Source organism: Trachurus trachurus (genome assembly GCF_905171665.1).
Source record: "Trachurus trachurus genome assembly, chromosome: 12".
In the NCBI taxonomy this organism is placed as follows: domain Eukaryota; kingdom Metazoa; phylum Chordata; class Actinopteri; order Carangiformes; family Carangidae; genus Trachurus; species Trachurus trachurus.
The window spans coordinates 4,102,460-4,124,342 of NC_139908.1; the positions used below are offsets into that span (position 1 = coordinate 4,102,460).

The following is a 21,883-nucleotide window of genomic DNA, read 5'->3' on the forward strand; positions in this document are numbered from 1 at the left end:
AATTCTTGCTAAGCTTACTTATTTTTAATTTAAATGCATTTTTTGTGGGTGGCTCAATTTACCTTAATGCATCATGGTAAATTGAGCCATGCATTTCAGCTAAAATGGGCCACATACAAAACACAGTCTTACACTGAAGTTACACAGAAATTGAGGGTGCAAAACATGTTCAAAGTTAGATATATATCCAAGGTTGGTCAGTGCCACTCATGGTGCCATTAGCACTGTGGGGGAAAAAATGGCATCTATAATGCCACACACACACATACACACACAGTAAAAGAGCCTATAACATAGTCAGTTAACAAAGAGCATAGCAACAACATGATCATGTAATTTTAAAATGCATTTTAAGATTAAAAAATGTCTTCAACCTCTTATGTTTTTACTGTTAATGTTAAGTTTAGTGTTGTAGTTTAGTAGTAGTGTCAATTAATTATTAAAATTTTAATGATTTCTGCTAAAATTACTGTGTTGTTCTCTCTTGGCCCAATTTAACTGAACGGCTGGCCCATTTTACCTGAACCTTCATCGTACCTCGAGAGGGAATATCCCGATACTTTAAAGCAGATATCAGCTTCACGGCCGTTTCGGCTAATGCTGCGTTCAAGGCAGGCTTTTGAAACCGTAAGTTACAGCTTCAAGTCACAACTACGACTTGGTAGCGTTCCAGGTAACCCGTAGCTCGTGTTTTTACCATCCTGTTGTCTGTGAAAGTTCCCTATAACGGCCACTCGTAACTTCCGACCCGTGAACTCGTACCAGATCGAACTGGTATGACTTCACAGGAAGGAAAAACACAAAGTACGAGTTTCTTTGAACGCACCATGAGTTAGCAGCCCCCGCCCTTGTCAGGCATCAATTGGTCCTCGTGCTACGTCACCACATTCACGCGCATCCCTTGGCTGCACACACAGCCCTTCATGCCGTTCTCTCTCCTCATTGGATAACACTTGTATCCCACAAGGAAAATGTTCTCCTCGGGTTACAGCAGAGCAGAGTGACGGAGAGACTCGTGTTTAGGCTGAAATACTTCATGTAAGTGATTGCTGACGGAAAATAGGACTATTTAGGACTTATATTAACAAAAACATTCCACTGATATCTGCTTTAACTCTCATAATTCCAAAATAATTATACTTTTTAATTTTTTTTTCACACAGAAACATTTAAGAGACCTATGTCGATTTTTAAAAATGTCAATGGATTTCATGCATAGCATTTTTGATGGTCTTATTAATCGTTTACCAAAAAGTGGCCCATTTTACCTGACTTCACCCTAGCTAAACGTTTCTAACGGTATAAGTCACGACAGTCTACGGTCGACAGACACAGGGAACCATCTTGTTCCTTCTGACTCTCTGTACTCTCCCTTTTTTTGACACCTTGGTGATGTCACGTATTTAAAGGGCCAGTGCCAGATTTAAAACTGGATGTTACTGTAATATCTCTGGTTCTCAGTAGTTGTTTAGTTTGAGTTGATTGAATAATTACTAAGTACAACATGTGTTATTACTATTTTATCACCTACATTTCATTTTTATGCCTTTTAATTTAATGACAAAACTGTTTTGTTTTTGTTTTGTGTTGTTTCTTCCTTTGTTCATATTTGTATCACCATCAAACAATGTTTTCCTCCTTAATTAGCGTTGTTTACCTTTGTTTCTATTGTCCCTGTTTCATGTTGTGTGTTTGTATAATAAAGACACTGAGTAAATAACTGCCCGTCCACCATAGGATGTGTTATAACACGTTTTATAAACATATGAATGCTGCATTTTTCATGTATAAAATCAAATTTGGTTCAAAGTTACATATAGATCGATCAGTTTTTATTATGGATTACAGATGTGTCATATCAAACAGTGAATATAACCAGTTACTGTGGAAACGTCATTTATTTTCCATATCATTAACTGGACATCGTGACGTCACAACGCTGTATTTTTGGTGCAGGAGGAATGTGAGGATTTTGTTTTTTTTTCTTGGTGATTGTTGGAGCAACAGGAAACCAGACCAGACCCCCCCTTTCCTCCTCCTCCTCCTCCTCCTCCACCTTCATGAACCTCCTGTCCCAACAGCAGCAGCAGCCTGGGCTTTAAGAGCAGCAGCAGCAGCAGCAGCAGCAGCCCCTTCTCATAACACCTCCTCCTCCTCTACCCTTCCTCCTCCTCCTCCCTCCCTCCCTCCTCTCCACCGAGGAGCGTCACCGTCTCTCCTGGATGCGTCCGGCCGGACCTCCTCAGCCTTCACAGCCTCACTGATTTCTCCTCACCGCGTCGCCGTTTGGAGGTAAGAAAGAGCCGATTCTTCTTTTTTTTTCCTTCTTCATCTTCTTCTCTTCTCTTCTTCTTCACATCGGAATCGAACCGGCCGCTGTTTTATTACCCCCCTCCTCCCCTCCCCTCCCTCCTCTCCCTCCACCACCACCACCTCCTCCTCTGAGCCGCGCGGTGTTTTCAGACGCAGACGCACTTGTCTCGGTCCGCTCCCTCTCCTTTGATATCCCGAGGCGGAGGACAGTGAAGGCCACACGGTGCGTTAACGAAACGACGACGAAAACCTTCACCATCTTCATCTTCATCTTCATCATCATCTTCGTCTTCATCTCTGATAAAAACACCACCATCATCATCATCATCATGTTTATCTGAGGCCTGAGCTCCCGGGATTTCGTGCGCGCAGCCTTATTATAATTAGATAGAGCGCACAGGTCTCCACTGATCCGAGAGCAGATTAAATATTACCGTTGTTGTTTTCATTATTATTATAACCATCAATCTTATATATTATATAGCCTATATATATATATATAAAATGGTTCTGTTAATTACCCAGAATCCACAGCGAGCTTCTGGTCAAACAGGAGTTTTTTATTTTTAATATTTTTCACCTCACTGTGACAGGAAACAGAAGCAAAATAAAACTATAAATGATCATAGGAGAGAAAGAAGCAGAAACCAGCTGCTGTTCAACATCTGGACACATTTAATGTTATTATAAGAGAGCAGAAGGCTCATGTGCGTCTGGATAATAGGCCAGAACGAGACGTGATATGATATGATATGATATGATATGATATGATGTGTGATATATGAGAGGATAAAACAGTAAGAAAAACAGAAAATCTTAACATGTTTGAGGCTGAAATTCAAAACCAGTTAATCAATGATCAGAAATAGCATGCAGATTAATTTCCAATCAATAAATCCACGTCCTGTTCCTTTAAGACAGAAGCAAAAAATCTTTTTATTAGGCTACACAGTATAATGATGAATATTGTGATCATGTGCTGCTTCCTTATCCTGCTGCTCAATAATGTGATTATGATGAGGATCTAGAACTTATAATAACTAATAATAATAATTGATCAGTTATTGAGGATGTTGATATTTCCAGTTTCCTCTGAATGTTTCACAATAGGCAAAAAAAAACAGAAAATGAGATGTTTAAAGACGTTGAACAAACAGAACTGAACAAATAATCACCAATAATGATTGACTAGAGGCAATAATGAAGATGGTTATTGATCAGCTGCAGCTTTAAGAAGAAAAACAAATTCTCTGTGACGCTGCAGAGGAAGAAAAATGAGAGTGAGCTGTGTTTAAATCATCTTTGTGTGTGTGTGTGTGTGTGTGTGTGTGTGTGTGTGTGTGTGTGTGTGTGTGTGTGTGTGTGTGTGTGTGTGTGAGCTAATGGACAACACACACACACAGGGCTCAGCTCCATTGACAGAGTGGCAGTTAAAAGCTCTCGGTGATAAGACTATCAGACGTGCAGCACTCAGGCAGCTGCCGGTCACATGATCCTCAGAGACTCGGATCATTAACTCGGCCGCTGCTTCACTTTATTCTGCTGCTGCTGCTTCTGGTTTTATCATATAGGTAAAATATATAAACATATATCATCATCATCATCAATCCTCCTGTGATTGGCAGGTCTGATGATCACTTTAGTGCATTAATATTTCACTGTGATGCATCAAGTAAAAAGAAAAAGAAAAGGTCTGATGACCTAAAGGGGTCAGTGAATGCAACACACAGGAAGTGAAGTGAGGATAAAGACAACATGGAGGCAAAAAACGTCCACGTTAAAACATCAAATATCGTCTCTGCTCGTTAATTAATGGTTAATTAAACGTTGATCAGGCATCGTGCTCCTCGTACCTGTAATGGTTCATGTGAAGAGAAAATACAGATGTTCATACAGATGTTAAAGCCCCAGTCTGTAACTTATTTGGCTTTTTATTAGCCAAAATCAAACATGTCTTTCATAAATCCGTATTTCACTGAAGTGGAATCACAGCTGCTACAAATGAAAGCTTTCTGGTTCCTTAGAATGAGTTGTTACAAGTCGTTACAAATACATAAGTGGGCGACGCACCGAACCGAGGCGGCCATGTTGCATCGCCTTTTTTTACGTCGAGCGGAGCTGTCGGCTCGGCCTGTTAAAACTGTCACCACTGTGTAGTGCGAGGAAGGACGGAGGCACTGGTGTTGCATTCAGGCGCAGTCAGCTTGTTTATCCTGTTACATGCAGCGTCTGTTGTCTGTCTGACATCTGCCCAATTTCAGGTGAATGCAACATCAAGAATACGTTCAGATATGCAACCGCACCGCTAGATGGGGGGAATTCCTACGTATTATACCTTTAATGATGTGGCCTAAAATCAATAATGTTCCCTCAGCACAGTTCACACACACTGACACTGCACCTGAGGGTCAGAGGTCAGAGGTCAGATGGTGACTGACTGGAGAACTGCAACCATAGATATATATAAGAACTAGATGACTCACCCCCAGCTGTTTCCCAAAGACACGGCGTAGCCAGTACGGCGGCCATCTTGGAACGGGCAACTCTCTCCCTCAGAGCATTAAGCCTATGGTGCATATTCTGCTATAATGACCACAACTTACTCAGTTTTTGTCCGATTTCAAAACGGTTTGATTTTTATGAACGTTTATGCAGTTATGATGCAGCATATTTAGAATCACGGATCATTTTAATAATATATATTTTTTTGTAAAAGTAACATTTTAGTGACATTATGCAAATAGTTAAAGTAATAGCTACATATTGATTTATTTTACACAGAGTTATGAATCGTTTCTTTAGTGCAGATGACTGGATCACATATCTACTGCACTGTAACTGCAGCCAGACAGAGCAAGTTGCCCGTCCTCATATGGCCGACTGTGAGCTACGCCTGCGTGTAGTCAGATCCACCCCCTTGACTGCAACTGCAACAACGGTTCTGAATGGTTCACACTTCCTGTTTCCTGAGTGGGCGTGGTCAGTCGATACATTCAGCGAGCCCGTCCACATGGAAACTGGTTTCAGTGAATCCACATACGTTTTTTTATGGTTTTGGCTTTTCGTCCGGACAGAAACGATGTGTTGGTGGAGGCGTGAAAACTGTATTTTTTAGGAAACGGGTCCCAGAGTGGAGAAATCTGAAAACGCCGCCCCAGCGTTTTCATGTAGACACCCAAAACTGATATTTTGTGAAACAATGATGTCATACCTCTAGACATTTCAGTCTATGGACATAACAATAACAACATATATTATATATATTTCTGGAAACAATGTTATGTTATAGAAAACCTTTTCAAAAGGAAAAGATTGTTTTGGGAGAAGCTCTTGTTTCCATGTGGACGAGGACTAAATCTGCAGCTTGTTTTTATCCAGTAGCTCGACCCGACACAAGATCATCTCAGTCTAATAATATCCAAAAACTATGGTGGCCCTGAGGGATCAACTGTTGCTCTGTAGCCTGACGCTCTGTAAAAGCCCCCACACACACACACACACACACACACACACACACACACCGCCTCGACACGAGCCGACGGCTGGCTGCCTTTATTATTCATTTATTTTAACACAACTTAACACAACTTGTCACTGTGTAGCTGTTTCTCACCAGGCGGATCAACTAATGACAATGTGTGATTTACCGGTAGGCAGCTATGAACACAACAACACACCTTGTCATTAATACAATGTAAAGACCAAATCTGATTCAGAGAGAAAAGCCGATCAGTTCTCAGATCAGATCATTTCTGTGGCCTCTTCTCCGTAGCTTTACCTCCAGCTACTAACAAACTATCAACCAGGAAACTCAAGAGGATGAATGATAAAGAATGATGCACACTAAAAACTCCTGGGCCAAAAATAACACATAATAGGGTATTTTTGACCCAACACTTGGGTTAAAAATGGGACCAACTACTTTCTGGGTTATTTCAACCAAGACCCAACATCTCGTTTGGGTGCGATCGGTTTCGCTTTTACCGCGCACTGCTATCATGCATGCACGCTTCTCTGTGTGTGTGTGTGTGTGTGTGTGTGTGTGTGTGTGTGTGTATGCCAATATTGAGCTGCGCTATGCGGAGATGAATGAATGAGATTGCGTTGCCGAAAAAAAAGAAAAATCTATTCGTGGCGGACGTAATTCTTTTGTGACGGGCCGCCACGAATACATGAATGTGTGGGAAACACCGTGTATTGAGCAGAGCAGGGTTCGATGCTGACCTCAGGTTACTATTCACTTTGCCTTATTTCAGTTAATACAACTTTCATTATACGTATTTATCATCAGATACTGGTGCTGTTCTGTATCTCCATGGGCTTTAGAGTCCTCCTGTAACACTTTTGAATGAACCTCAGATTCACAAGCAGAAGAATGAACCAACAGTTAGCAAAGATAACTCTGTTAGTAGCCTACTGTAGACCAAGTCGTACACAGGTAGGCAGCCAAATCCAGTTAGGGGGAAAAACACAAAAAACAATGTCCAAGAATACAGGCAAAGGCAGGCAAACACCAGACATGTGATTGTTTATATTACAAATGTGTTTATAACCCAGAAAATATGTTACGCTCTGAAAAATAACCCATAATTTTTTAACCCAACACAAAGCAACCCAGAAATTGGGTTAAAGAAATAGCCCAGGAGTTTTTAGTGTCTAACCCAGAAAATGGAATACACAGGAATTGTATATAACCCAAACAACCCAAGAATTAGGTTAATATATGAGCTCTACAGTATAACCCAGAAAATATGTTACGCTCTGAAAAATAACCAATCATTTTAACCCAACACAACACAACGCAACCTAGAAATTGGGTTAAAGAAATAACCCAGGAGTTTTTAGTGTCCAACCCAGAAAATGGGTTACGCAGGAATTGTATATAACTCAAACAACGCAAGAATAAGGTTAAAATATGAGCTCTATAACCCAGAAAATATGTTACGTTCTGAAAAATAACCCATCATTTTAACCCAACACAAAGCAACCCAGAAATTGGGTTAAAGAAATTGAGTTTTTAGTGTGTAACCCATGAGTAAATGGGTTACCCAGGAATTGTATATAACCCAAACAACCCAAGAATTAGGTTAAAATATGAGCTCTACAGTATAACCCAGAAAATATGTTACGCTCTGAAAAAATAACCCACAATTTAAACCCAGCACAAGCAACCCAGAAATTGGGTTAAAGAAATAACCCAGGAGTTTTTAGTGTCTAACCCAGAAAATGGGTTACACAGGAATGGTATATAACCCAAACAACCCAAGAATTAGGTTAAAATTATGAGCTATATAACCCAGAAAATATGTTATGCTTCTTGAACCCAGAAATTGGGTTAAAGAAATAACCCAGGAGTTTTTTTGTGTGTTTTTCTCCCTTTATACGTTGAACCAACTATATAAAAACGGGCTTGACCAGTTCACACGATCATTTTTTATTGGCTGGATTTGATTCTTACACCTTTGTTTAGCTGCAGGTCTGTAGCTCTGCTCTGTTACCTAACTCTCTTGAGGGGGAGGTGAGGGGGGGGTGTAACCACAGGAGTCGCTGAGGAGCTGCAGGGCGTTGGTCCGACTGGGTGAGCTGATAAACAGGAGGGGAGGAGGGGGGAGGGAGGAAGACTATGGTGATGGAGGAGGAAGAGGGGGAGGAAGGGGGGGGGGTGATGAAAGAGAAGTCACCACATGGGGGGAGAAGGGGGGGGGAGAAGGAGGAAGTGTGGATCTTACATCCTCAGCTCTCATGTTGTTTAGGTACAAGGTGTGTTTCCTGTGCTCACACACACACAGTCTGGTCTTGTTTCTTGTTGTGTCTCCTTGTCCTCATCCAACCCCCCCCCCCCCAGACACACACACACACACACACACACACACACACACACACACACACACACACACACACACACACACACACACACACACACACACACACACCTCCTGAGTCTGATTCAGGATCATTTGATCTGAGCAAAGATTTTTTTTCTCTCTTCATAACTGAACTGTGTCCGAACTCGACGTCAGCGGTTTGTGTCTCTTTGTGTCTTTGTTGTTGTTGGTGTGTGTGTGTGTGTGTGTGTGTGTGTGTGTGTGTGTGTGTGTGTGTGTGTGTGTGTGTGTGTGTGTGTGTGTGTGTGTGTGTGTGTGTGTGCGTGTGTGAGTGTGTGTGTAAGGACCAGACGTTGTAACTCTGATCTCGATGAGTCATTCTCGTCGTCTCGTTCATGAAAAAAAAACGCTGAAGCTCAGACCCGATCCGATTAATAGCTAATGCATCATCATCGTCTTCATCATCATCCTCTTCATCCTCTCCATCATCATCATCATCATCTTCATCTTCATCCACTTCCTTCCTTGTTTCACAATTTATTTTCCGCAAACAAACAATTTCATAATTTTTCAAACCGTAAAGCATTATCTATCAGCTTCAGCCCCTCGCTACAATCGAGAACGGATTTCCTACAGAGGTTCCTTCCAAGATATGGAATTCACTTCCTCCTCACTTTCTTATTAAACTCAAACTCGAATCAGCTTTTTAAAGGGATAGTTCACCCAAAATTCAAATTTCAGAGTCCTCCGTGGCTTCTCTGAGTTACAGGGGGTCTCGGCGTAGCAGTGCATGTCCATATGATGGTTGCAAATGGATACCAACTGTCTTCGTAACAAAAAACACACACCAAAAAACATCCAAATACCTCCATGCTGCTCGTATGTCATGTCCCTCTTGTATTGAAGCCCCTGAATGCGAAATTGTCCCGAAAAAAATTAAATAAGTCTATATTTGAAGCTTGTTTGTAGCAGAAGCTCCCAGTGTTGCTCTGCCGGAATCTCGCGCGATTTGCGGAGCCGTGAACTGGATGTCAATGCAAATCGCGTGAGATTTGAACAGACCAGGAAGAGCAGTGCTGGGAGCTTCTGCTACAAACCAATTTATTCTTTGGTCTGTTTTTCGAGGTAATTTTTTCTGTTCTTCTGAGTAGTTTTATTTCGTGTTTTTCTGACTAATCTTTTTTCCAGTTTTTTTGAGTAATTTTTTCTGTTTTTTTCTCATTTTTATACAGTCTATGGTCTACTCCTTCCCTGCTACATTGAGCAACAGGCTTACAATAGAAGGATAAAGTCTAAAACATAGCAGGAGTATCATACCCTGTGTGTAACTAATCACATGCCTTAATTGACCCGGTACGGTATAGAAAGTTGAAGACGGGGCATATGTGCGGAGCAGGAGTCACCATAGATGGGAGTCTTGCAGGTTGGATGTTCTCGCGAGATTTCGAAGTATCTCAGAGAAAAAAATTTGCACGAAAAACAGAAAAAATTACTCAAAAAAACCAGGGAAAAAAATAGCCAGAAAAACAGAAAAAAATTACCTCGAAAAACAGACCAGAAGATAAATTACTCTTTTCAAGTGATTGCAATACGCTTCCGTACTTTTCTTGTTTGTTTTACTTTATTTTATGGATGTTGTAATTGACTATGTGCTAAATAAATCAAATCAAATCTTAATCATCATCGTCATCATCGTCTCTCTCTCTTGTTTCTGCAGCAGGTCACAGACAGACAGAGGGAGGAAGGTTTCTCTCCAGCCATGCAGAAGGTGATCAATCGCACACACACACACACGCACACACTCATTCATAACTTATATTACAACTCAATAATGTGTGTGTGTGTGTGTGTGTCAGGTGGAGGGACGGGTCACTCCAGTCAACCTCCCTCCGTCCTCCAGGAACCCCAGCGCTCCGGGGTCTCCAGCTACAGGCATCATGGTACGACTACTACTACACACACAACACACAACACACACACACACACACACACACACTGACCTGTCATCTGTGTGTGTGTGTGTGTGTGTGTGTGTGTGTGTGTGTGTGTGTGTGTGTGTGTGTGTGTGTGTGTCAGACCCGGGTCAACGACCAGGTGGTGGGCTACAGAGACTTGGCTGCGCTGCCCAGAGACAAAGCCATCCTGCAGGTGGAGAGACCGGACCTGATGACCTACCAGCCTCACCTCACCTTCTCCCCGCTGGACCCGCCCCGCAGAGAGGTACACACACACACACACACACACACACACACACACACACACACACACACATTGCCATAATCCCTATAGTCATAGCAGTAGGTTCGTTACCTTTAATTGTCGGTGCAAGCTATTTTTAGAACGGCGGAGCAGAGCCGTGAGCTGCTCAGAGCTACGCTACGGAGGCTCATTATGGGATTTCTTGGTTTCCCTCATCAAACTCATCAAATACACAATCCAACAACTGCACAACGCTCTGGTGGACAAGTTGTGACCTGCACATTCACCACGCTATGAGATAATAACACAACGTTACCAGACAGAGTTGTTTTAGAGGGAAATACAGAGACTGTTGATGAAAAACTGTCCCTGAAGGCAACGCGCATCAGCGGTTTTGCATGAATTTACCTCTGGAGTTGTTGGATTGTGTATTTGATGAGTTTGATGAGGGAAACCAAGAAATCCCATGAGCCTCCGTAGTGTAGCTCTGAGCAGCTCACGGCTCTGCTCCGCCGTTCTAAAAATAGCTTGCACCGACAATTAAAGATAACGAACCTACCTATACCTAGGGACCTATAGGGATTATGGCAATGGGCCAATTTGACAAAATGTTCAACTATCCCTTTAAGATTTGATAAAACTTATAATACAAAAAATATTTGTCATAATGTAAGTGATAAACTTGGGTAGTTTCATGGTGATATCTGTTAGTTTAAATGTTTTACCCTATTCACCTGTCGTGTCTCACCTTTAAAAAAAAGAATATTTGATTAACAAACTGTTGTAACTCTCTCTCTCTCTCTCTCTGCAGCGCTCCCTCTCTCCCCCCTCCACCTCCCCCACCAGGTCTCCTGAGGTAAGACTCACCCGCTTCACCTCAAACTCACTATTTTTAACTTTATGAAACAAAAAAACATGAGAGCAAGAGAGTCAGATGTAATATAAATATAAATAATTTTAACTTTATAACATGAATCAGCTCCAGGTCGTCTAAATATTTACTCTACAACGTTTTTTTTACGTCTCAAACTTTGATTAAAGGGATAGTTCACTCAAAATTGAAATTTCACTCATTATCTACTCCCCCTCATGTGGACTAAGGGCTGGGAGAAGTTTCAGAGTCCTCTGTGGCTTCTCTGAGTTACAGGGGGTCTCGGCGTAGCAGTGCATGTCCATATAACGGTTGCAAATGGATACCAACTGTCTTTGTAACAAAAAGACACACCAAAAAACATCCAAATACCTCCATGCTGCTCGTATGTAATGTCCGCTTCTCGAAGCTCCTCTTCCGCTACAAAACAAGCTTGAAATATAGACTTATTTAATTTCTTTCGGGACCATTTCGCATTTCGGGGCTTCAATACAAGAGGGACATTACATACGAGCAGCATGGAGGTGTTTGGATGTTTTTTGGTGTGTCTTTTTGTTACGAAGACAGTTGGTATCCATTTGCAACCGTTATATGGACATGCACTGCTACGCCGAGACCCCCTGTAACTCAGAGAAGCCACGGAATTTCAATTTTGGGTGAACTATCCCTTTAAATTTTGTGACAAAAAACTAAAACAAACCCAAAAAAAAGAGAAAATTTAACCTGATCAGTTTATTTATTATGACTCAACTGTTTCTCCGACCTGAGTGAAGGTTCTTGAACGCATCCTTTCAGCCACAGCTCATGGAGGAGATGAGCACAGTGTCGTGATAATAATGGAAATATAATAGAAAACAATAGAGCAGGATTTCAGCGACCGTTCAGCCCCGTGACCTCTGTGACCTCTGTGTGGGGTCAGGATGAAGTCGCCGCTTTGTCCGTGTGACATTTACTGACCGTGGTATTCTGCGGCGCCGAGGACAGACAGACAGACAGACAGACGGCGTCTCTGTGAGAGGACGACGTGACCTCATCGTCTCCGCCGCTCATGAAAGAGTCAGAGGAGAAATATGAGATGATTTTATTTTCCACAGAAGATGAGGAAGAGGAGGAAGAGGAAGAGAAAAGAAAAGTGCTGAGACACAGTTCAGTTTCAGTTTCATTCTGAGTCACAGTCACAGCTCCACCTGCTGGACCTGAGCAGAACTACAACACCAACACACAGCTGCTTCTCAATAAACTAGAATATCAATGAAAAGTCCATTTAAACAGCCCCAACTAAGTATTGAATGCATATAGATGGACAGACTTTTCAGAAAACCAACTTTTACATATGTAAAATTACATTTTTTGAGATACTGAATTAATTAAATGTAAGATATAATCACTACAATTAAAATAAATTAAATATATAAAGACATGAAATGTTTCATTCTGTGTAGGGTTAGAGAACTACACACAGCTGTTTCTCAATTAACTAGATAGAATATCAATGAAAAGTCAATTTTTCTCTTACAATATTAAATTTTTTTGAGATACTAAATTTGAAGTCTTCATTAAATTTAAGACATAATCATTACAATTAAAAATTAAATATATAAAGATATGAAATGTTTCATTCTGTGTGTAATGGATCTATATAATGTTTTAGTTTCACTTTTTTTTAAACTGAATTACATAATGATATAAATAAACTTTTCCATGATATTCAAATTGTTTGAGATGCATCTTATCTGTATCATTGCATTACATTACATGTAACAGCGTAACATAATTTATTTACAAAATGTACATAATTGTAATCCATTACATTACCAGGGGAAAACGTGTAATTAAATTACAGTTGCTTTTGGATATTTCCATAAATACAATTTTAGTTACATTTGAAAAATCGCTGCAAAAGCTCAGATTTGTAAACGTCCTCCTTCCAAAACCGCAAGCTGGATACCGACGCAACATTAAAGTGCAGTGCAAAGAGTGTTTTTCTACACTGAGATGATGACAGATTTTCTCACAGTAAAAAGAGGAAATTAAGTTCTCTTATTGTAACATCTTTATGTTGTTTTACACTATCAGGTCTAAAAATGTGAAAAGTAATCAAAATGTAATCAAATGCAGTTAGTTACATTACTTTGTGTGTGTGTGTGTCTCAGGTGAAGGCTCGTCGAGCGGAGAGTGAGCGAGCGGAGAGTGAGCGAGCGGAGAGTGAGAGCGGTTCACCTGGAGGATCCACGCTGCAGCTCAACGCAGGACGGAAGATCAGTGCCAGCATGCAGCACTTCCACAGACCAGGTCACACACACACACACACACACACACACACACACACACACACACACACACACACACACACACACACACACACACATCAACTGTCAAACTCAGCTTCATGTCCGTACTGACCCTCCTGAGCCTCCGTACTCTCATTCCCAGATAATGGAACCAACATCTACAGGAAACCTCCCATCTACCAACAGGGTGAGCTCACACTCCTCCTCCTCTCACACTTTCCCAACTCCCCACGGTCAAATTAAAGGTCACTGGGGCCTGGTTTCTGGCAAGGAGGTGTATCTTTGGGTAAACTCTGGATGTCCCGAGTTTCAGAATTCAAGTCCATTTTTTGGACCCGTAATGAATTCTAACAACATCCATGATCCTTCGCTGGACAAAAATGTCCACCTCCGCCTATGGGGCTTTTGATGTATTTTAAGGTTAAAAAAAAAATGTAACTAACAGATATCACCATGAAACTTCCCAAGTGTATCACTCACATTAAGACAAATATTTTTTGTATTACAAGTTTTGTCAAATTTTATGTTTAAATGTGTAGATGGGGCAATATCTAATGAGATATGCACTAATTTGCATATATTTCCAGAACCGAAATCTGAACAATGGATAAAGCCTCTTTCAAAATTCTTGTTTTATTTTGTTGACACATTAGAGTCTAAAGTTTTTACAGAGGAGGATTTTGGATATCTCTTTTTATCACTCTGTAAATGAGAAAATACTGTCACCAGCCCTTTTGTTTTTGTTTTTTTGGAATAAAATGTTGTATGAATGATATATCAACAATCCCCTCTCTGTAAAAACCTTCAGAATATAGACAGGAATAAAAAATAATAAAATCTCTGCAGATGTGAAACATCTGGACGGCAGCAGCGCCATCAAGACGGCCAAGTTCCCTGCAGCTCAGCCTCCAGATCCAAACCAGCCGTCCAAGATCGAGACCGAGTACTGGCCCTGCCCCCCCTCGCTGGCCTCCATGGGTAACACACACACACACACACACACACACACACACACACACACACACATGCACACACACACACACATTAGGTGAGGTTGTGTGTCTGTGGGCGGAGCTAACGCTGCACCTCGACCGCCTGCAGAGATCGAGTGGAACAAGAAGAAGCTGGAGGAGGAAGACGAGTTCGAGGACCTGACGGAAGAAGCCAGGACGCTGCAGGAGCAGGAGCTGGAGAAGGTGAGAGAGACTCCTCCTCCTCCGCCTTAAAGGGACAGTTCAACATTTTATTTAGTCAGATTCTCCTCTCATCATAATCCCTATAGTCATACCAGTAGGTTTGTCACCTTTAATTATCGGTGCAGGTTATACATACACAATCTAACAACTCCAAAACGCTCTGGTGGACAAGTTGAGACCTGCACATTCACCACGCTATGAGATAATCATGTAACATTACGACTAGGACTGTCACGATTACTTTTTTTTCACAATTAATCGTGGTATTAAACGCCACAATTATTTAATCGTAAAGGTTCCTAAATAGCGTCGCTTTGCAAAAAAGATGATGTCGGAACCACGTCGGCAGATCAGCGCAACACACACAGAACAAAAACAAAGTTACACAACAACTGTATGTGTAAGTTGGTCCTAAATTTATAGCTACTTAAAATATTTAGTGTATATAATTATAGTAATGTAATTATATTTTGACTATATTTGATTTTATACATTCATAGTGTTGTGAAATTAATTAATGTGTAGTAATAATCGTGATAATCGTAATACCATGAATAATCGCACCAAGAAAAATCTATAATCATGACATCCCTAATTACGACACATGAAACAAATACTAGGAACTACTTTCTCTTTTGAAATCCCTCCGCCCAGCAGCCGTGTCTGGAATGTAGTTCCGGCTGCATTTGCCTCTAAAACAACTCTGTCTGGTAACGTTACGTGATTATCTCATAGTGTGGTGAATGTGCAGGTCACCACCGATAATTAAAGGTATAATAAACCTACTGCTATGACTATAGGGATTATGGAGGATTTGCCAAAATGTTGAACTATCCCTTTAAGTAATGAGGTCATAAGAGTAAAGGTCGTCATGACATCATCACATGTGTGTGTGTGTGTGTCCTCCAGATCAAGTCCAACCTGGGACGTCTGATCCTGAAGGAGGAGAAGGAGAAGGAGGAGAAGGCCGTTCAGTACCGGAGGAAGACGCAGTCGCTTCCGGACAGAACACACATGCACACGAGTGAGACACACACACACACACACACACACACACACACACACACACACACACGCAAACACGCAAACACACACACACACATAAACACAAACTCACACACACACTAACTGTTACCTGTGTGTTTCTACCTGCAGGTTTGTCAGCGAATGCTTCAAAGTCTCCGTCACGTTCAGGTTTGACCAGAGTGAGTCAGGACTAATAGTTACTGTAAAGGACAATTTCGGGTAAATTCAACTGGGGGCTGCATTTTCCTATAATATTTTAGGTCTAAAAGAAGGAATCTGAAGATTTTCAGTTTAATTGCTCCTGTTTTGCGATAGTTGTGTCTGTCCCTGCATCGCCACGGCAGCGATGAATGGGAGCAGATGCAAGTTCTGCTGCTGCTTAGGCTGTTTACATCCCTCAAAGCCACAGACAGCGTCAGGCGGCGACTCAAACATGCACCCAGAAGTTTATTCACTTCAATGAAGCCGACATGTTTGTAAAACTAGATCTAATTCAAAGTCTGGCGGAGTCGAGACCCAAGTTGACGCTCGGTGTGTTCAGGTGCAGTGGGAAGCTCCCGTTTGTGTCATAAACACAGGAATATCAACTCTTGACTTGCTTGAAGTAAATAAACTTCTGGCTGCATGTTTGAGTCGCCATCTGACGCTGTCTGTGGCTTTGAGGGATGGAAACAGCCTAAGCAGCAGAACTTCAATCCGCTCCCATTCATCGCTGCCGTGGCGATGCGGGGACAGACACAACTACCGCAAAACAGGAGCAATTAAACTGAAAATCTTCAGATTCCTTCTTTTAGACCTATAAAATGTCAGGAAAATACAGCCCTGAGTTGAATTTGCCCGGAATTGTCCTTTAAATATGAAAAATCAATCGATCAATGATCAATATCTGTCATACACATGTTTACATTGTGCTGAGCCTGTGGTGACGTGTTGTTGTGTCTCCTGTGTAGATGCAGTCAGCTGAGTTCTCCACAGAAGCAGATAAAGGACCTTCAGGTAGGAGCTTAGCTTAGCTTAGCGTAGCTTAGCTTAGCATCACTCAGGGACTATTTTCTCTTGTGGAGGAACTCACACTCACAGTTGTGTTTTTCATTTCCTGACGTTTCTACTTCCTGTCGACGTCTTCACAGCTGCTCAGGTGAGTGCGTGTGTGTGTTTTAATGTGATGCATTTGTGTTCTCCAGGTTTTATAGACACTTTGCTAACATAGTTTGTGTTTGTGTTTGTGTTTGTGTAGAACGGCGAAGCTCGGAGGGAGAGGATGGACAGAGGAAACTCTCTGCCCAGTATCCTGGAGCAGAAGGTGAAGAAGCCTCACTGTGACATCACAAAGTCACACTAGACATGGTGTAATATAAACATCTACCTTTATTTTGAAGGAGCTTTAATACAAACATCTACCTTTATTCTGAAGGAGCTTTAATACAAACATCTACCTTTATTCTGAAGGAGCTTTAATACAAACATCTACCTTTATTCTGAAGGAGCTTTAATAGAAACATCTACCTTTATTTTGAAGGAGCTATGATACAAACATCTACCTTTATTCTGAAGGAGCTATAAGACAAACATCTACCTTTATTTTGAAGGAGCTTTCATCCAAACATCTACCTTTATTCTGAAGGAGCTTTAATACAAACATCTACCTTTATTCTGAAGGAGCTTTAATACAAACATCTGCTTTTATTCTGAAGGAGCTATGATACAAACATCTACCTTTATTTTGAAGGAGCTTTAATACAAACATCTACCTTTATTCTGAAGGAGCTCTAATACAAACATCTACCTTTATTCTGAAGGAGCTTTAACACAAACATCTACCTTTATTCTGAAAGAGCTTTAATAGAAACATCTACCTTTATTCGGAAGGAGCTTTAATAGAAATATCTACCTTTATTCTGAAGGAGCTTTAATAGAAATATCTACCTTTATTCTGAAGGAGCTTTAACACAAACATCTACCTTTATTCTGAAGGAGCTTTAATACAAACATCTACCTTTATTTTGAAGGAGCTTTAATACAAACATCTACCTTTATTTTGAAGGAGCTTTAACACAAACATCTACCTTTATTTTGAAGGAGCTTTAACACAAACATCTACCTTTATTCTGAAGGAGCTTTAATACAGACATCTACCTTTATTCTGAAGGAGCTTTAATACAAACATCTGCTTTTATTCTGAAGGAGCTTTAATACAAACATCTGCTTTTATTCTGAAGGAGCTTTAATACAAACATCTACCTTTATTCTGAAGGAGCTTTAATACAAACATCTGCTTTTATTCTGAAGGAGCTTTAATACAAACATCTACCTTTATTCTGTAGGAGCTTTAATGCAAACATCTGCTTTTATTCTGAAGGAGCTTTAATACAAACATCTACCTTTATTCTGAAGGAGCTTTAATACAAACATCTGCTTTTATTCTGAAGGAGCTTTAATACAAACATCTACCTTTATTCTGAAGGAGCTTTAACACAAACATCTACCTTTAGTCTGAAGGAGCTTTAATAGAAACATCTACCTTTATTCTGAAGGAGCTGTAATGATGTAACTCTCCTCTCTTCAGGTTCATCCCTATGAAGCTCTGGTTGTGACCCACAGAGGGCGCTCTAAGCTGCCGCCAGGAGTCGACCGCACTCGACTGGAGGTGTGTGTCTGTGTGTGTCTGTCTGTGTGTGTGTGTGTGTGTGTGTGTGTGTGTGTGTGTGTGTGTGTGTGTGTGTGTCTGTGTGTGTGTGCGTGTGTGTGTGTGTGTGTGTGTGTTTAATGCTGCTGCTGTCAGAGAGAGTGAAGAGAAGCAGAAACGTCTCACTACTGATTATAGTTGACACTGATCAAACTGACCTGACTCTTCTCCTCCATCTTTCCCTCGCCTTCCTCCTTTGTTCTCTTCTCCTCCTCCTCCTCCCCTCTTTCTTCTTCTCTTCCTTCTCCCCTCTCTCCTCCTATTTCTTCCTTTCTACCTCATCCTCCCTCCTCTTTCTTCTCTTCCTTCTCCCCTCTCTCCTCCTATTTCTTCCTTTCTACCTTTTCCTCCCTCCTCTTTTTTCTTCTCTTCCTTCCCCCTCTTACCCCTCCCTTCCTCCTCTCCTCCTCTCTCTCTGCTCCTCCTCCCATTTCTTCTCAACTCCCTCTTCCTCTCTTCTTTATCTCCTGCTCCTCTTTTTTCTTCTCTTCCTCCTTCTCTCCTCCCGCCTTCTCCCTCTCTCTTCCTTCTTCTCCTCCCTTCTCTTCCTTCCTCCTCTCCTCATTTCTCCTCCTCTCTCTCTGCTCCTCCTCCCGTTTCTTCTCGGCTCCCCTCTTCCTCTCTTCTTCACCTCTTCCTCCTCTCCTCCCGCCTTCTTCCTCTCTCTTCCTCCTCCTCCTCTCCCCCCACCCTCTCCTCATCTCCTCCTCTCTTCCCATCTCCTTCTCTTTCTTATTCTCTTCCATCTCCTGTCTCCCCCTCTTTCTTCCTTCCTCCTCTCCCCTCCTTCTCTTTCTCCTTCTCCCCTCTCTCCTCCCTCCTCCTGTTTCTTCTCTTACCCCTCTTCCTCTCCTCTTCCACTCCCTTTTTCTTCCTCCTTCTCTCCTCCTCTTTCTTCCCCCTCCTACACCTTCCTTCCTCCTCATCCCACCTCCTCCTCCTCCTTCCCTCTCCTCCCCTCCCCCTTCTCCTCATCCTCTTCCTTCTTCTCTTCCTTACCCCTCCTATTCCTCCCTTCCTTCTCCTGTTTCTTCTCTTCCTCATCCCCTCCTCCCGCCATTTTCTCTCTCCTATCTCCTCCTCCTCCTCCTCTTTGCCCCCCACCATCCTCCTCTCCTCACCTCCTCCTCCTCTCCTCCTATTTCTTCCTTTCTACCTCCTCCTCCCTTCTCCCCTCTCTGCCTCCCTCCTCCTCCTATTTCTTCCTTTCCATCTCCTGTCTCCTCCTCTTTCTCCTTCCTCTCCCCCTCCTTTTCTCCTTCTCTTCCTTCCCCCTTCCACTCCCTTCCTCCTCTCCTCCTTTCTCCTCCTCTCTCTCTGCTCCTCCTCCCATTTCTTCTCATCTCCCCTCTTCCTCTCTTCTTCACCTCCTCCTCCTCTTTTTCTTCTCTTCCTGTTCCTCTCCTCCCTCCTCTCCCCCTCCTACTCTCTCCTCCTCCTCTTCCTCCCTCAACCTTTCCCCCACCGTCCTCTCCTCCTCCTCCCCCTCTCAGAGACACCTGTCCCAGGAGCAGTTCCAGGAGATCTTCAAGATGCCGATCGCCGAGTTCGACCGCCTCTCCCTGTGGAGACGGAACGAGATGAAGAAGAAAGCTTCACTTTTCTAACAGGAAGTGACCTCATCCCCCGTCTCTCGTTCCCTTGACGACGCACCTGGAGGAGGAAGAGGAGGAGGAGGAGGAGGAGTCAGATATCCAGGCCTTCATCACGTCCGTCCACGCCCTATGTCCACATCCACGTCCTCCATCTTAACTAACCAATCACGTCGCAGGATGTGATCCGGCCCCCGAGGCCCAGACTGGGGGCGGGGCCTGATTAACCCTTTACCGGCTGAACTGACCCGATGCACTGACACTCAGACATGTTACCTGTGCTGCACTTATACTCACCACTGCTTGCTATAATCATCCTCCTTTACCTGTCCCCATCACCTTCACCATCATCTTCATCACCACCACTACCACCGCCGCCACTATCATCATCATCATCATCGTCATAGCTACATGTGTCTTGTTTCTCTGAGCTCTGGACCGCGAGGTGACGTTTACCCGGGTTAGCATCTTAGCACGTTAGCAGCAGCTCCCTTTGGGTTTATAACTCAGGTGTTCTGGATTCATGAAGCTGGTTCGCTCTATTCAACGACTACTACTGACCAATCAGATCGCAGGAAAAATGCAGGAATCCTGAATTTATTATAGGCTAAAGTCGCGTCATGTGACATTTTTAGGAAGCCGCTAACAACTGACTTTTTGTGTAGCCACAGTAAAAACAAGATGCTAATGCTAATGTAGCATCCATCTGATTGTCCACATCATAGACTCTGACCTCTGACTGACAGCTGATATTTACTGGACCAAAACATGTTTTCATGTCGACTCAAAAGCAAAAAATAAAATAAAATCAGCTGTTTTTAACTGTTAATATAGTGGAATCAGAAAACCAATCCTGATCAATCATCAATCCTATCAACAGCTGTTTGTGTTGTATGTTTTGGTTTTTCCCTGCCACTGGTTAGCTAGTTAGGATGCTAACCTCAGAAAAGACGCGAGTGGTGTTTGTTTGTTTCCACCTCTGGAGACAGATGTTGGTGAATGAAGATATGAAGCTACTGCAAATGCTAACATTAGCAATGTAGTAATAGCAAAAACGTACACATAGCGCCTTTAATAACAAACTAGGCTATAAGTTCTTGGTGCTGATTGGAGGATGTAGTGAGTGAGTGAGTGCTAAGTTAGCATGCTAACTTCACTAACAGAATTTGTTTTTGTTTTATCAGGAAACGGATGTTGATGAAGTTTGATGCTAAACTCTGTAACGCTAATGCTAGGCCTACTGTTGCTGGCCATGTAGCGATAGTAAAACTTCCAACAATGACAAAAATGTAGCTAAAAGCGCAACATTTGAGTGACTTAAACAGCTTCAAAAGAATGTAAAGAAACATAAAACGTAAAAAATTAAAGTGCATTAATACATGAGTTCTCTTCATTAGGTGATATGTAGAGGCTAGTTGGTTAGCATGCTATCAACAACTTTGATATAAGGAAAAGAAGAGTTAGCATTGGTGTTAGTGAGCTAATGCTAACACTAGGCTGAACAAAGGAAACTACAGGCAGCCATGATGTGTTCAGGAACCAAAAGCTAAAAATCTGAATTTATTGGTGGCCTTTCCTGACCTTGTTGTAGGCTACGGAGGATCAACAGCGTCAGAAAGAATGTAAAGAAAAAAAATCTAAATTGAGCTTTAATGTTTGTATATTTATTCCAGGTGTTTCTTACTCTGTGATTATGTTGTTTATATGTCTCGAAATCTGTTTTTTACCAGTTATAACCCAGTTTTAAACATTGCACCAGTTCGCACCGGACCGGTTCGAACCAGCTTCATGAGACCAGTTCTCAGGGTGAAAAACCAGAAACCCAAACAGAAGCTGACCCGGTTAGCGTCTCCTCGCGGCTCCGCCCTCTTGACGTCAAAACGA

At 42.1% G+C, this 21,883-nt stretch overlaps 1 protein-coding gene across 1 annotated transcript; it reads left to right on the top strand.

Annotated features, from left to right (window-relative positions):
- Positions 1–1,114: 1,114 nt before the first annotated feature.
- On the top strand, positions 1,115–20,863 carry dmtn (dematin actin binding protein). The gene is made up of 16 exons (XM_083983004.1): positions 1,115–2,292; positions 9,856–9,906; positions 9,995–10,078; positions 10,215–10,358; positions 11,149–11,193; positions 13,362–13,500; positions 13,642–13,686; positions 14,346–14,477; positions 14,601–14,695; positions 15,605–15,719; positions 15,851–15,900; positions 16,672–16,717; positions 16,852–16,859; positions 16,959–17,024; positions 18,288–18,368; positions 19,901–20,863. Exons 2-16 carry the CDS (start codon positions 9,898–9,900, stop codon positions 20,012–20,014), a joined length of 1,173 nt encoding a protein of 390 aa, XP_083839130.1. The 5' UTR covers positions 1,115–2,292; positions 9,856–9,897; the 3' UTR covers positions 20,015–20,863.
- The last annotated feature ends 1,020 nt before the right edge of the window (positions 20,864–21,883 follow it).